The 15,354-nt window shown below is 47.7% G+C and overlaps 1 protein-coding gene across 4 annotated transcripts in view; it reads right to left on the reverse strand.

Moving 5' to 3' along the window:
• The window catches only part of RUSC1 (RUN and SH3 domain containing 1), a 123,873-nt gene that overhangs the window by 47,861 nt on the left and 60,658 nt on the right, over positions 1–15,354 (reverse strand). For 3 of the 4 annotated variants that reach the window (XM_075331081.1, XM_075331083.1, XM_075331084.1), the window contains exon 2: positions 349–1,967. In XM_075331081.1, coding sequence (XP_075187196.1) covers positions 349–1,801 — 1,453 coding nt within the window. In that variant the 5' untranslated portion in view covers positions 1,802–1,967. Of the gene's footprint in view, positions 1–348; positions 1,968–4,661; positions 4,684–15,354 lie in introns of those variants that run through there. The other variant, XM_075331082.1, reaches the window with a different exon arrangement.

Genomic DNA, 15,354 nt, shown 5'->3' on the forward strand with positions numbered 1-15,354 from the left:
ACTATCGGCAGAAGGCGACAGGTCCTGTCATTTACTACCACTCCTAGAAAAACCTTTTGCTAAATACTCCATCATAGACCCTGCAGGACCTATGTATGAGGGAAGAAGACCCGCCAGACCCAGGGGATTGATGCAGAGCAGTCACCACTTGGGGCTCCAGCTCCAACACATTCAGAAAACATCTCAAGCAGACAGCTGATTTGTGAGCAGATATGTGATCTGACTCCTCTGTGGTCCCACCTGTCCCCTCCCGATATCCCTGGCCCTATGAGTTTAGTGCTGACTGTTCTTTTTCCAGGGTGTGAATGAGAAATGTAACATGGTATACTTATGTGCGCATGCTCTTACCGTCCTGGCCTCTCTGGTCACCTCCGTCTGCAAGTCCTCGTATCCAAGTCATGGCTGCAGTTGGCAAAGCCTCCTTATCTGGAATTTCACCATACCTGGCACCTATATTCTGGATCCTTGGCAGTGTGTCCCCCAAGCCGGACTTTGTATGATCTGTCCAGGATGGTATATTTGTATCAATGCTATTTTTCCAAGCCGAACTCTTGGAGCACTGTGACCATGGAGTCTGGTTGATGTGCTCGCCGATGGTATTATCATGCAGCTCTGTGTTTGTTGTGAGGAGCTGCTGAGAATCTTTGTGTTCGCCGTCTCCACACAGGACCTGTCCTATAGGTGACAGTTCAGTGGTGGCCTCTGCTGAGGTCATACTTGTTCTCTCCTCGTGGACTTTTATCTGCTGGACACTCATTTTGTTCAGTGTGTTGCGATATCTCAATTCCCGGAACGTAGTGACTCCCTTTGCTGCTGATAACGGATGGGTTTGGGATTCCAGGATTTCATGATCGAAAGCAGAAACTGTCAGTTCATTTATAGGGGGCTGCTCAGTGTCGGGGGAGAAGACAATAAGCCAATCACTTCGGTCCCTTTTTGGTTGAGAAGGTAGCTGCACCCCACTCTTCCGTCTCCTCAAAGCCAACTCGTGGAATGAAGTGATAGTCTTCTTTGAGGTTGGTGTAGATGTATTTTCTAGGAAGGGTAATCCTGGAAGAAGGTCCTGCTCCTCAGACCACTGATCTTGTCCCATATTGTTTGTCTGCAGTTCAGGCTCTGTGATGGTATCGCTGTCCAAGGAGGAAGACCCAGATTTTTCTATTAGGGTATTACTGTTACTATCCAGTATAGAATCTGAGTCCCAGTCTATATATGGCGTGTCATCTACCTCCACATTGTTGTTATTTGTGATCTTTTGGTAGTTGGTCTCCGATAGGTTGGAGTCAGGTGTTGTGTCCACTTTATGTGTTGAAGGACAGAACGGTCCGTCTGTGGCCACATCAGGAGGAATTATGTCTGGCTGCAGGTCTGGGGTGTCCAGGCCATCTTGAGAGTATTCCTTGTAATACATGGAGGCTGGAGAATCATCTAAAGTGAAGTCTGATGAACTGCTACTGTCGGTGGAAGGAGAAGAAAGAGACAGAGGACTCAATGGAAGATCGTCAGGGGACAAGCACTCATCACATATGATTGCCTCCAGATCTTCCAAGGAGCTGTACTGTAAAGACTCCTGCTTTTGGTGTTGGTCACAGCATTGACATGAAATTGATGGGTCGTTTGAGTTGGGGTCCACCTCAGTTGTGTCTCTCCACTTGTGGTGACATCCATCTTTCACTCCTGTTCCTTGGTTCATGGTAGTATCTGTCACTTCAGGGTGCATTGAGAGGTGGACACCGAGGGACACGTGCTGTAGGTGGACATAGTTCAGGTTGCCCAGAAGAGCTTGTCTTGAGGCCAACATTGTGGGATCCAGTCTTAGAATTTAGTTACGATCTGAACGTGAAAAGTTTTCAGCTTAGTAAGACAATTAGTGAGCAGAAGACCTCCAGCTGCCACTGTGGATCTGGTCATCAGTCATCCAATCTGGATTCCCATAGTCACCAAACACATATTGTCCTAATGATTTCCTGTGGGTGATAAGAAACCAGGAAGGTCCATAATGAGACATCAAGTCCAAGAAACCATAATGAGGATCGGATGACACAATCACAAGGTCTGCGGCCACAAGAACTACAATCCACAGCAACCCCAGGTGATCACCTATACCACATTACCTGGAGGAATATGGAGTCAGCTTATTATCACCTTCTGCCATGGTCTATACAAGTAAATAGATCTTAAGCGGGCTTTGCACGTTGCGACATCGCAAGCCGATGCTGCGATGTTGCACGCGATAGTCCCCGCCCCCATCGCAGGTACGATATCTTGTGATAGCTGGTGTAGCGAAAATTATCGCTACGCCAGCTTCACATGCACTCACCTGCCCTGCGACCGTCGCTCTGGCCGGCGACCCGCCTCCTTCCTAAGGGGGCGGGTCGTGCGGCGTCATAGCGACATCACACGGCAGGCGACCAATAGCGGCGGAGGGGCAGAGATGAGCAGGATGTAAACATCCCGCCCACCTCCTTTCTTCCGTAGAGCCGCCGGCGGCAGGTAAGGTGAAGTTCCTCGCTCCTGCGGCTTTACACACAGCGATGTGTGCTGCCGCAGGAACGAGGAACAACATCGTACCTGTCGCGGCAGCATAATTATGGAGAAGTCAGAGCCTGCAACGATGATACGATAACGACGCTTTTGCGCTCGTTAATCGTATCATCTAGAATTTACACACAACGATGTCGAAAGTGACGCCGGATGTGCGTCACTTTCGATTTGACCCCACCGACATCGCACGTGCGATGTAGCTACGTGCAAAGCCGCTCTTAATAAACAAGTCTCCCAGAATTATAAGCTCCCATTGTATGTAAAGCCTCCCTGTGGTCTATTATATAAAAATGATTCAGAGAAACGGGTTAAATGCTGCGCTAAAAACCACAAATCCAGGACATGTAGTAAATTCCTTTTTCTTTATTTTCACATGTCTAACGCGTTTTAAAGACATATCCGTCTTCTTCATCAGGACAAACAAAAGGAACGGCATACAACATGTTACATGCAAGGGGTACATATATACAACTGAAAAAAGTGGTCACGTTTACAGAAATAACGTCAGACCAGACCTTAGACATGTGAAAATAAAGAAGAAGGAATTTACTACATGTCCTGGATTTGTGTTTTTTAGCGCAGCATTTACCCCGTTTCTATGAATCATTTTTATATTTTACCGCTTGCATCGGAGCTGCTGCTTACCACTATTCTATTTAAATTGCGCTTCAAGGAGTTGTGCCTGTCACAACTGCAGCAGGTGAGTACCCGTCAAGTTCCCTGCGTTTACCTTATATCGGATAAGACCCTATGTGCGCTTCCTTTCCACAGTTTTTCAGCTGTGGTCTATTATGTCATTCTTGTAATGTCGTTGGGTCAGGGGACAGGTAGTAATAAAGGAGTTTACATTGCTTGCTTGGTAAATACATTTTGTAATATGAGGTGCAGCTGATAAGTCTTTGGCTTTGTAATCTTTTTTGTTTCTATGGTAACGAATTTTACATCACATGGAAGCCTTATGTGTCTGATATATGTTTTCAAAATTTTGTGTTTATTGCTTATGGCAACAGAGTTCCACACAGGCGGGAAAACAAAATAGCGGAGTCTAATGCGATATTCACAGCAACTAAGAGCAGAGAAGTGATAAAATTCTTGTTTCTGCAAGGAAAGTCCACGGCGGATATTCATGGTGATATGTCGCAGACATTGGGGGTTCAATGCCCTTCATATTCCACAGTTAAGAACTGGGTTGCCAAATTTAAAACGGGTCACTACAGCACCAATGATGAGGAACGTCCTGGACGACCAAGAGTAGTTGTTGTTCCGGAGATCGTCGATGCTGTGCACAACCTCATACTGGAGAATCCACGAATTTCAGCTAAAGCATTAGCAGACATCAAGGGGATTTCCCGTGAACATGTTTGCGTCATTATCCATGAATATGTGGACAAGAGGTAGCGATCTGCTAAGTGGGTCCCCAAATGTCTGACAACAGATGAGAGAAGCAGCGAGTGAAAACTTCCCGGTCCATTTGTCAGCGTTTCCGGACTAATAACTTTCTGGATCGACTAGTTACTATGCATGAGACCTGGATTCATTTGTATGACCCTGAAAACAAGTAGCAGTCAAAAGGTTAGAGGCATAGTGGTTCACCTCGTCCAAAGAAGTTTAGGGTACAAAACTCAGCCAGTAAGGTGATGGCGTCTGTGTTCTTTGATAAGGAGGGTGTGCTGCTAGTGGACTACCTTCAAAAGGGTTCCACCATCAATGCAAGGTATTATATTGAACTTTTGGACCAATTGCAGGCAGCTCTGAAGGCCAAAAGCTGCGACAAGCTGCCCAAAGGAATTTTGTTCCTGCAAGACAATGCCTCCAATCACACTGCACGAGCGACCACAGCAAAACTGGCAGAGCCGGGCTTCCAGCTGGTGACCACCCACCTTATTCACCAGATCTAGCTCCCTCCGACTATCATTTGTTTCCAAATCTGAAGAAACACCTCAAGGGTAATAAATTTCACACCATTTCTGATGCCATGGCTGCTACGGATGCCTGGTTTGAGAAACAACTAAAATACTTCTTTTTGCTAGGCTTACAGAACTTGGAATACCGATGTAAGAAGTGTGTTGTCATCAGTGAAGAGTGTGTGGAATAAATCTGAAGTTTCATCATCCTACCTCGTTTCTTTCTGGGTAAAGCCAAACACGTATCAGCAGCCCCTCGTATAGTGTCACGTCTTCTCTGTCTCCTCTTGTGTCAGTCCACCCTGCAGCTCTGTCATTCTATTTATAAATTACAAAGTTTAGAATATAGACAGTTATAGTTGTGCAAGGGAGCAGGATATTGTGGGTGGAAAGAGGGGAAAAATGTCTACAAATGTAGAGATTGATCCACACTACAGTATATTCAATAGTTGGAGACTCTGGAAAAAGGCAAAAATGATCTGCACAGTAAGTGGGAGGCGCAGGTGCACAATGGCGCAGGACGATACACACATCATGGACTCAGCTAGCAGAACATGAGATGTGGTCCTCAGCCAGCAGACGTATTAACTTAGACCAACAAAAAGCAGTGAAGGTCTAAGGCCTAGGACACATGGCGAGTAAAATCGGACTAGTGGAATGCAATAAAAAATCGTATTCCACTCTGACCAATGTTGCCCTAAGGTGCTGTTCCCATCGGCGTTGTTTTTCTCAGCCCTAATCGGACAGAGAAAACAGTCGCAGTATGCTGAAAGTGACAAAGTATCTCAGATCACTCGCACCCATACAAGTCTATGGGTGCAAGTGAAACATCGGACTGCACTCAGATGACATCAGAGTACAGTGCAATAATCACATCAGCTGACAATGGAGGAGATGGAGAGAGATTATTCCCCCTCTCTCCCCCGCAGCTGTGATCTGATCGCAGGTTCGGATCACAGTATAATGATACTCGGCTTACACTCACAGCACAACTGGAGCCGATGGTCATTAGCATATCGCATCCGATTCTCTCGCATCGGATGCCATACGCTTGTGTGACCCCAGTCTAAGATGAAAACAAGTAGCCCCTTACCTCGACAATATTCATCCACAGGTACTGAAAGAGATGAGCACAGTATTTGACAGACTGGTGTATCTCATCTGCTTAATCTCTCAAGTAACAGGGACATGACCACTCGATTGGAGGATGGTTAATGCTATACCGATGTTCGACAAAGTCAGAAGATGGATCCAGGCTACTATGGTCCTATAACTTGGAGAAATATGTGTAAAATATATGATGGTGTTATAAGAGATTACCTGCAAGACTATATAGCAGATAATCTAAGAACCGATAACCAGCAAGGATTTATGAAAGATAAGTCATGTCTAATCAAACGTGCTAGGTTATTCTCAAAAGATACGTGCAAATCTAGATGTTGGTAATCCAAACTCACAACAGACCGTTACTCAAGCTTCAGGAGCAGGGAGAGTAGGGGACACCATGAAAATGGGTTTAAAACTGGTAAAGGGTTAAGTAACTGTTGTAAATAGTATGTTCTCTAAATGGGATAAAGCTAGCAGTGGAGACAGCAAGGACATGTACCAGGAGCAGCTGAAGAAAGCGCAAGGACATGTTCCTGGAGCAGCTGAAAAAGCACAAGGACCTGTGCCAGGAGCAGCTGAAAAGACCACAAGGACCTGTGCCAGGAGTAGCAGAGGTGAGTGCAAGGACCTATGCCGGAAGCAACGGAGAAGAATGCAAGGATTTGTGCCGACAGCAACAGAGGAGACCACCAGGACCCATGTTTTGAGCACTGGAGGAGAGAGCAACAATCTGTAGCAGGAGTAGCGAGGATACCAAAACAGGAGCATCGGAGGAGACTGGAAGAATCTATGCCAGCAGCAGCTTAAGGGACTACAAGGACCTATGCCAGCAGCAGTGAAGGAGACAATAACCTGTGTTGGGAGCAGCGGAGTAGAGTGCAAGGACCTGTGCCAGGAGCATCAGAGGAGACCAGAAGGACCTCTGCCGGAACAGCGGAGGAGGACACAAAGACCTGTGCCGGGAGTAGCAGAGGAGAGTGCAAGGACCTGTGCCGCAAGCAGCTAAAGAGAGCACAAGGACCTGTGCTGGGAACAGCGGACGCTAGCACAAGGACCTGTACCAGGAGCAATAGGGGAGAGCGCAAGGAACTGTGCTGAAAGCATCAGAGGAAACTGCAAGGACCTGTGCTGAGACCAGCGGAGGACACTAGAACGTTTTGTGCCGGAAGCGGCAGAGGAGAGCGCAAGGACCTGTGCCGATAGCATGGAAGGAGACTGCAAGGACTTGTACTGAGACCAACGGAGGTGACAGGAAGGACCTGTCTCAGGAGCAGAGGAGGAGACCGAAAGGAGCTGTGTCGGGAGCAGCGGAGGAGAGCGCAAGGACTTGTGCCAATAGCATGGGAGGAGACTGCAAGGACTTGTACTAAGACCAATAGAGGTGACTGGAAGGACCTGTGTCATTAGCAGAGGAGGAGACTGGAAGGACCTGTGTCGGGAGCAGAGGAGGAGAGTACAAGGACCTGTGCCGGGAGCAGCAGATGAGAGTGCAAGGATGTATGCCAAAAGCATTGGAGGAGACCACATGGACTTGTACTGAGACCAGCAGAAGAGATTGTAAGGATCTGTGCCGGAAGTAGCAGAGGAGAACACAAGGAACTGTGCTGAGAGCATGGGAAGAGACCGCAAAGACTTGTGCTGAGACCAGCAAGGGAGATCGGAAGGACCTGGGTCTAGAGCAGCGCAGGAGAGCATAAGGACTTGCTCCGGAAGCAGCAGAGGAGAGCTTCAGGACCTGAGATGGGCGCAGAGGAGGAAAGTGCAAAGACCTGTGCTGGGCGCAGCGGAGGAGAGCTCAAGGGCCTGTACCTGACGCAGCGGAGGAGAATGCAAGGACCTGTGTTGGGAGAAGCTGAGGAAAGCGGAAAGAACCTGTGCCGAAAGCAGAGTGTCACAAGGAGGTTTTTACAAACATCGCTGACTGTCTTGGAGATGTCAGGGTCTGTAGAGACTACACATTCTGCCACTGTCCCTGCTAAGTTCTCTGATGTCTGTATTTATTGCAGGCAGACTCTGGCATTGACCCACAGACTGGTAGTTCATAGGCAGGCTAGCAAGAGTTAGGCTGCTTTCACACTTGCGTTGAACGGCATCTGTTGCTATCCGCCGTCTTGAGGAATTACGGTAACCGTTGCAGGAAACCTTTTTGTTCCTCATAGACTTCTATTAGCAACGGATAGCAACGGATGGCCTTGCGTTGCATCCGTCAACCGACGCTGCGTTGCATCCACCTGGCGGATGGAACGCTGCATGTAGCGTTTTTCTGCGCTTGGCGAAGTGTCAAAAAAACGCAACCTGCAGGATTCCGTTGGCGTCCGTTGTTTTTATAATGGACACATATGGTGGCAGATTCCGTTAGAATCCGTCATTTGACGGATTCCGTTAACGTAACCGTCTTTACACAACTGCGCATGCTCAGATGTGTAAAGTCAAGAAAAAGAAACTGTAACGGATTGCGTTATTTTGTACGATCCGTAGCATCCGTCATGCCACTATATGCAACGCATCCAGTGCATCCGTCACACAACGCAATGCAACGGATGCCGTTCAACGCAAGTGTGAAAGCAGCCTTAAAAGGGTGGTTCACCCAAATTTTTTATTGTCTAGATCGATATTATATTGAGAAACAATGCTGACCTCGGGGATCCGGTGACGTCATGTCAAGTTCCAGGCACATCACATCCCTGCGGCCGGCCCTAGTCTTCCTGAGTCACTGAGCTGTGGGTGGTGTTTCACCGCTTGTCACAGCTCAGTGTGTCTCCTGCTTGCAGCAGCGCTTTGCTGTGAGGGAGGAGGGAGCTGATGGGCTGTGACGAGCGGTGCAACACTTCCCACAGCCCATCACTCACGGACACTGCGGCTGGCCGAGGTGTCAGGAACTTGACGTGACATCACAGGATCCTCGAGGTCACGGAGCCCGAGGGTCACGAAGCGGGGAACAGCGGTCTGCAATAGCACCTCTCACAGGCACTATTGCCAACATAAGGTATTTGAGAGAAACATTGTTTCTCAATATAATATCGATCTAGACAATACAAAATATGGGTGAACCACCCCTTTAATCTCTGTTAGGCTGCTTAAGGCCGCTTTACAAGCTGCGATATCGGTACCGACATCGCTAGCGTGCGTGCAGCCCCATCAGTTGTGCGACACGGGCAAATCGCTGCCCTTGGCACACAACATCGCTTAGACCCGTCACACTACTTACCTGCCTAGCGACGTCGCTGTGTTCGGCGCCCAATAGAAGCGAAGGGGCGGAGATGAGCGGGACGTAACATGCCGCCCACCTACTTCCTTCCACATTGTCGGTGGACGCAGGTAAGGTGAGGTTCCTCGTTCCTGCGGTGTCACACATAGCGATGTATGCTGCCGCAGGAACGACGAACAACATCGTAGATGCAGCAGCAACGATAATTGGGAATAGTGGGACATGTCACTGATTAGCGATTTTGCACGTTTTTGCGACGATCCAAAATCGCTCATAGGTGTCACAGGCAACGACATGGCAAAAGTGGCCTGATGTGCGTCAAAAATTCCGTGACTCCAACGAGATCGCTTGAGCGATGTCGTAGCGTGTAAAGTGACCTTAAAGCCTGCTTTACATGGTACGATCTATCGTGCAATTTCACGATTGATCGTACCCACCCCCGTCGTTTGTGCGTCACGGGCAATTAGTTGCCCGTGGCGCACAAAGTCGTTAACCCCCGTCACATGCACTTACCTGCTGTGCGACGTCGCTGTGGGCGGCGAACATCCTCTTTCTGAAGGGGGAGGGACGTTCGGCGTCAGAGCGACGTCACACAGCAGCCGGCCAATAGAAGTGGAGGGGCGGAGATGAGCGGGACGTAAACATCCCGCCCACCTCCTTCCTTCCGCATAGCCGGCGGGTGCCGCGGGACGGAGGTAAGCTGCTGTTCATTGTTCCCGGGGTGTCACACGGAGCGGCGTGTGCTACCCCGGGAACGAGTACACGACTCACGATTTGTGAGCGATACTGCGTCGCTCGGAGGTGTCACACAGCCCGACGTCGCAAGTGATGCCGGATGTGCGTCACAAAAACCGTGACCCTGACGATCTATCGCACGATAGATCGTCTCGTGTAAAGCACCCTTTAGTCTCCTGTGATCACATGCTGTGGGGGAGCCAGTCACATTGTCTCCCTCCTATATATGCTGGCTGGACTCTTCCTGTAGCTTCTCTATACTGGTCTGTTGAGGTTTTGTGATCCAGACTTAAAGCTGCTCTACACGCAGCGAAAGCACCCGCCCCCTTCGTTTGTGCGTCACGGGCAAATCGCTGCCGCTGCACAATATTGCTAGGACGCGTCACACATATTCACTTTCCTAGAGACGGCGCTGTGGCCGGCAAACAACCTCTTTTTTAAGGGGGAGGTTCATGCGCCGTCACAGCGACGTCACACAGCGTCGTTCCAATAAAAGCGGAGGGGCAGAGACCAGCCGCATTAACGACACGCCCACCTCGTTGCCGGAGGACACAGGAACGCTGTTGTTCGTCGCTCCCGGGGTGTCACACATAGCGATGTGTGCTGCCTCAGGAACGACGAACAACCTGCGTCCAGCACCTGCAACGATATTTGGGAAAGCAACGATGTGTCAACGATCAACGATTAGGTGAGTATTTTTGATCGCTAGCGGTCGCTCGTAGGTGTCACACGCAACGACGTCGCTAACGAGGCTGGATGTGCGTCATGAATTCTGTTAACCCAGTGATATCTCGTTAGCGATGTCGTTGCGTGTAAAGCGGCCTTTACTGTTGGTTGTGGAACTTTATTTCTGTGAGCAGTTGAGTTATAAACCCCTTGTGAGGAATATGATATATCCATACGTGCCAGTCCACCTGCCAATAATACATATTTCCACACATCCTGACTTGCATCAAGAGGTAAACCTGTTCAGGATAGAAATCCAATACCTCCATTCTGGAACAAATGGTAAGGGATTGAAATGAATTATAGTAAGGAAGAAGCCTCTGAGCAGATCAAGACCCCCTGGTGACAAATGTAATTTAGGTAGGGAAGTGGGTGGGCAACTGAGAAGCTTCAAAGGGTACTTGGAGACAGATCGGCACTTGTGTAAAAATTGTTAAATTGGGGTGTAAAAATAGAAAGAATTGAAGTGAAGCAGCACTCACCATTTGTGTCCACGATTCTATATTTTAAATTCATAAGATCATCCATAATTGCGGGGTGCAGGGAAGGCGGAGTGGGGAACGTCTGGACGACGGCCGTTTCGTGTGTGTCAAGATGTACTTCAATAGGTCGTTTCCCACTCCCCCTTCCTCCACCCCGCAACTTGGTGATCTTATGGATTTAAAATAAAGAATTATGGACACAAATGGTAAGTTCCTCTGCTTCAGTTTTTTCAGTAACATTGTTGCCAAGTGGAGCTAGTGGGCAAGCGTTTAGTGCTGGACCTCTACATTGTTGCATTCAATTGGGGTGTACATAGCTCCCACAAATATGGCAGGCATATTTTTGACCTTAGGACAGCGGGGTGCACGTAACACATGCATTTCCTTAATTGTGGGACGTGTGTATCAGCCCATAATTAATAACTAGTCGCTGGAAGAGAATAGACATATCATGTTTCCTAGCAATGGATAGATAAAATCATGAATGGAAATATGTTGTTAATGTATTTTGCGTGGAACGCTCAGAGGCAGAGATATGAGGAAAGCTGCCATTTCATAATTCTCTGGAACTTGAAGGCACATCCTATGTCCAGCCCTGTCATAGATCAGCAGGTGGGCGGTATGTGGGATTTTTAAAAACCAAAGCAGACATTTTCGAACTGTTCTTCTCAGGAGAGGTCACGTCCAGTAACGTGTGGGGAGTACCAAGGAAACCATTTACTCCACAGCGCCTCCTATGGGCCAAACCAGCACCAGACCTAGTCACAAGAAACTGGGTAACTGATTCAGATGTACATGTGCGTAAACCTATATCTTACTTATGTTTGCATTTCTGACTGTAATATCTGTAAATTCATCTTGTATAAACTGTACATTGTTTTATCTACTGTGCCCTTAAGGTGATTAAATATATCATTTAATTTTGGGTTGCTCTTTTATTTCGATCCCCCGAATTCCTACATCAGTGATCTCGGTTAAGTATCACAGGCTACTTGGCCTGGTTTCTGGCCCGATATAGTCCCGCTAATGGACCAGGCTTATATCTTAACTAGGAACTGGTGGTAGCGTAAAACCGCGAAGCGGACCCTACCTACCTTTGGGGGTGCGGAAAGTCCAGTATTGGCGGAGGTGATGAGACCGTATCATGTGGCTCCGACGTATTAGAGAAGTCAGGGTGGGGATGCAAGGTGCGGTTTCCTCACAGATTGGTGGCAGCAGTGGGATGTCTGCATGATCCCCCAGCTGTTCTTCACAGATAGGTGGCAGTGGTGAAATGTCTTCGTGAACCCCCCACCCCTGGTTGTTGTTCACAGTTTTGTTGTCCTTTTATTGCTGTTTTCCTTCTCATGCTTTTCTCCTTAGCCTGTTACTATTTGTTCCTGTGAGAGTTTAGTTTGTCTGAGGTTTTTTTTTCCTTGTCTGTCTTTATCTGTGGTGCCATCACAGTTCTGCCCCTTCCTTCCTTGGGGCAGGGGAACAGATTAGTTCTGGTCAGGAGAATAGTAAAGCACGGGACTCCAACATCTCCACCATCAGGGGTAATCTGGAGGTTAGGGATAGCCTATGATCCTCTAGCGTGAGCGACAGTATAGGAGCTTTTGTCTTACAGTCACATCATAACAATAAGGAGGAGAGCGATAGGACCTGTGTCAGGAGCAGCAGAGGAGAGCGCAAGGGCCTGTGCCAGGAGCAGTGGAGAAGATTGCAAGGACCTGTGCTGAAAGCAGGGAAGAGAGTGTAAGGACCTGTGCCGGAAGCAGTGGAAGAGAGTGTTAGGACCTGCAGGTGCCAGGAGCAGTGGAGAAGAGTGCAAGGCCTGTGTAGGGAGCAGTGGATGAGAGCGCAAGAACCTATACTGGGAAGAACAGGGGAGAGCACATGGACCTCTGGCGAGAGCATTGGAGAAGACTACAAGGACTTGTGCTGAGATCAGTGGCGGAAGCCGGAAGGATCTGTTCCAGAAGCAGCAGAGGAGGGCACAAGGACCTGTGCCAAAAGCATGAGAGGAGACTACAAGGACTTGTGCTGAGATCAGTGGCGGAAGCCGGAAGGATCTGTTCCAGAAGCAGCAGAGGAGAGCACAAGGACCTGTGCCAAAAGCATGAGAGGAGACTACAAGGAGTTGTGCTGAGACCAGTGGGGGAGACCAGAAGGACCTGTATCGAGAGCAGTGGAGGAGAGCGTGATGACCTGCGGTGAAAGCAGCAGAGAAGTGCGCCAGGACCTGTATCAGGACCAGCAGAGGAGAGCGCAAGGTTCTGTGTCGGGAGCAGCGGAGAAAACCACAAGGACCTGTTCTGGGAGCAATTGAGAATAGAAGGATCTGTACTGAGAAAACAGTCACCAAAGGAGTAAAGAACATCAAGATCTGAATAGACACAAGTCAGAGAACCCTCACAGTTTCAGCTGGATCAGCCAAATATCTGATGCATATTGGAGACATCAAATTCCTCCGACACATGATGTTTGGAAAGAGAAAGATCGGGAAATTGCAATGCTATCACCCTCATTTTTTTATTTTCAGGGGAGATAGGCCGCTGCCAGATTTGTCAATCCCTGTCCATATGGAAAACACATAAACGCTGAGCTGAGTGCTTGTGTGTATTGGGGAGAGAGCTGTCTGCAGAACTACCACTATCTTGTGTGTGACATCGTTCGGCCCAGTTTTTCCACATTTCCATATTGAATGCATTGCCTACTACTTGGACAACAGCTTTTTAAATGTAGCTGTGCTCCATGTAAAATAAAGCATCATTTACTCACCTCCCAGACTGATGCTGGCTCTGCCGATGCTTGTGGGACATTATTATGTCACGTGACTGCTGCAGCCTCTCGGTGGCCATTGACAGGCTGTAGTGCTCACACTTTTCAGAACAGTTTACATCAAGAATTACAAATGTACAGAGTAGTAGGAGCAAATATGGCCCTGATCTGTACGTGGGAATGGTTTTATCTTAGTATTTAGTCCGTTTTCTCGGTTTCATTCCTAGTAGCTCAGTATTGTCTGAAATGCGATTAAAAAATGTGGAATGTAGAAAGCGTGCAAGGCGCCTCTTATCCCAATCACCTCCATGTTGGGCACTGGCCCACCCATACACCAGTCAGAGGGAAGCTGCAGTGCTGAGGATAGGAAGAAATGACTGATGAAAGGCAAATGGTGCCTTCATCTTGTTGATAAACTGTTTATAGATGTCACTCAATACACTGGAGACAAGCGCCCTGACCCTGAGAGCAGTCTCATTGTAGAAAGCCCAACCCCAACAGGTGCCAATGACGGATCCTGTATCCACGCATCCAAAGAGGGCGACAGGTGGGTGCAGGGATGCAAGCCATCCAGGGATACAATCCATGCACGAATGATGTCAGTTCAGCCAGCATGGTTGAGCTTGATGAGCAGAAGTCTTTCTTTTTCCAGTCTATGTAAGGCCATGTCCGCACGTTGCGTTTTTTCTTGCATTTTGGTTGCGTTTTATTCTGTACTGTGTCATTGACAAAATGCATGTGTTGTGCTTCCTCAGCAAAGTCTATGATAAATCAGAAATTCCATGCGCACGTTGCTTTTTTTTTCGGCAGCGTTTTGTTTAACAAATATTTGTCAAAATTATTGCATAAAAAAAAGCAGCGTATAACTTCTTCACTGCGTTTTGTGACCATTTTCCACCCATTGAAATGAATGAGGTGTGTCAAAATGCAACCAGAATGTTTAGCTGTGCAAACTTTTGCACTGCCTTTTGGTTGTGTTTTGGATGTATTTTTGTCAACAAAAACACAGGTCACCAACTTTTCTCCATTCTCTCTCTCACTTACTCGCTCTCTGTCTCACTCCGATTCATAGTCACCGATCACCGACGCAGCATGGCTGTCACACTGCTCCAGCAGCCTCTCCTGCTTCTGAAAGTGCCGGCCGCTCATTAGCCTCATCTCATTTCACTTCACCCACTCATTAGTCTCATCTCATATTCACTGTTTCCCCATCCATCAATGCCTATGATTGGTTGCAGTCAGACACGCCCCCACGCTGAGTGACAGCTGTCAGACTGCAAACAATCACAGCCACTGGTGTGCGGGTAAATATCGTACAGTGTCATGCCTTCATAGAAATGCATATAATTATTTTATTATGCCATGTAATAAGATAACATTTAGTAATTGACATTGATACTGATGCTGTGATATCCAACAGCGCCATCTGTTGACAATGCTGTCTTACTGCAGTTAGTTAAATGTTTCACTGGTTACTGTGCAATGAAAATTGTCCTACCAAGGCTTATGTAGTTACTCATCAGACCTTGCATAGGCTCTGCCCCTTCTTCTTCTTCAGCAGCCATTTCAGTTACATGGACATAGACATTTGCATGCTGATCATCTCTCCAGATCTCTGCTCCTTATGTTTGCCTCTACATAGCACAGTCAGTGAGTTATGATCCCCTGGTTAGGGCTCATCAAATTATAATGTAGTTGCTCTGTTCTGCAAGTATTATCCAGACATTATAGCTAATATGTATTCGCCATGTAGTGCATTTAACCTGCATGTCCTGTATCGAATGGAATGCTATGTATCTCAGGTATGTTTTATGTTGTACTTAGTATTTTCATTTATTTCTTGTAGTTTTACACTGATCTCATTAATAAAAGTTGTAAAGGACCC

The sequence above is a fragment of the Anomaloglossus baeobatrachus genome, chromosome 12 (assembly GCF_048569485.1).
Source record: "Anomaloglossus baeobatrachus isolate aAnoBae1 chromosome 12, aAnoBae1.hap1, whole genome shotgun sequence".
NCBI classification, from domain to species: Eukaryota; Metazoa; Chordata; class Amphibia; order Anura; family Aromobatidae; genus Anomaloglossus; species Anomaloglossus baeobatrachus.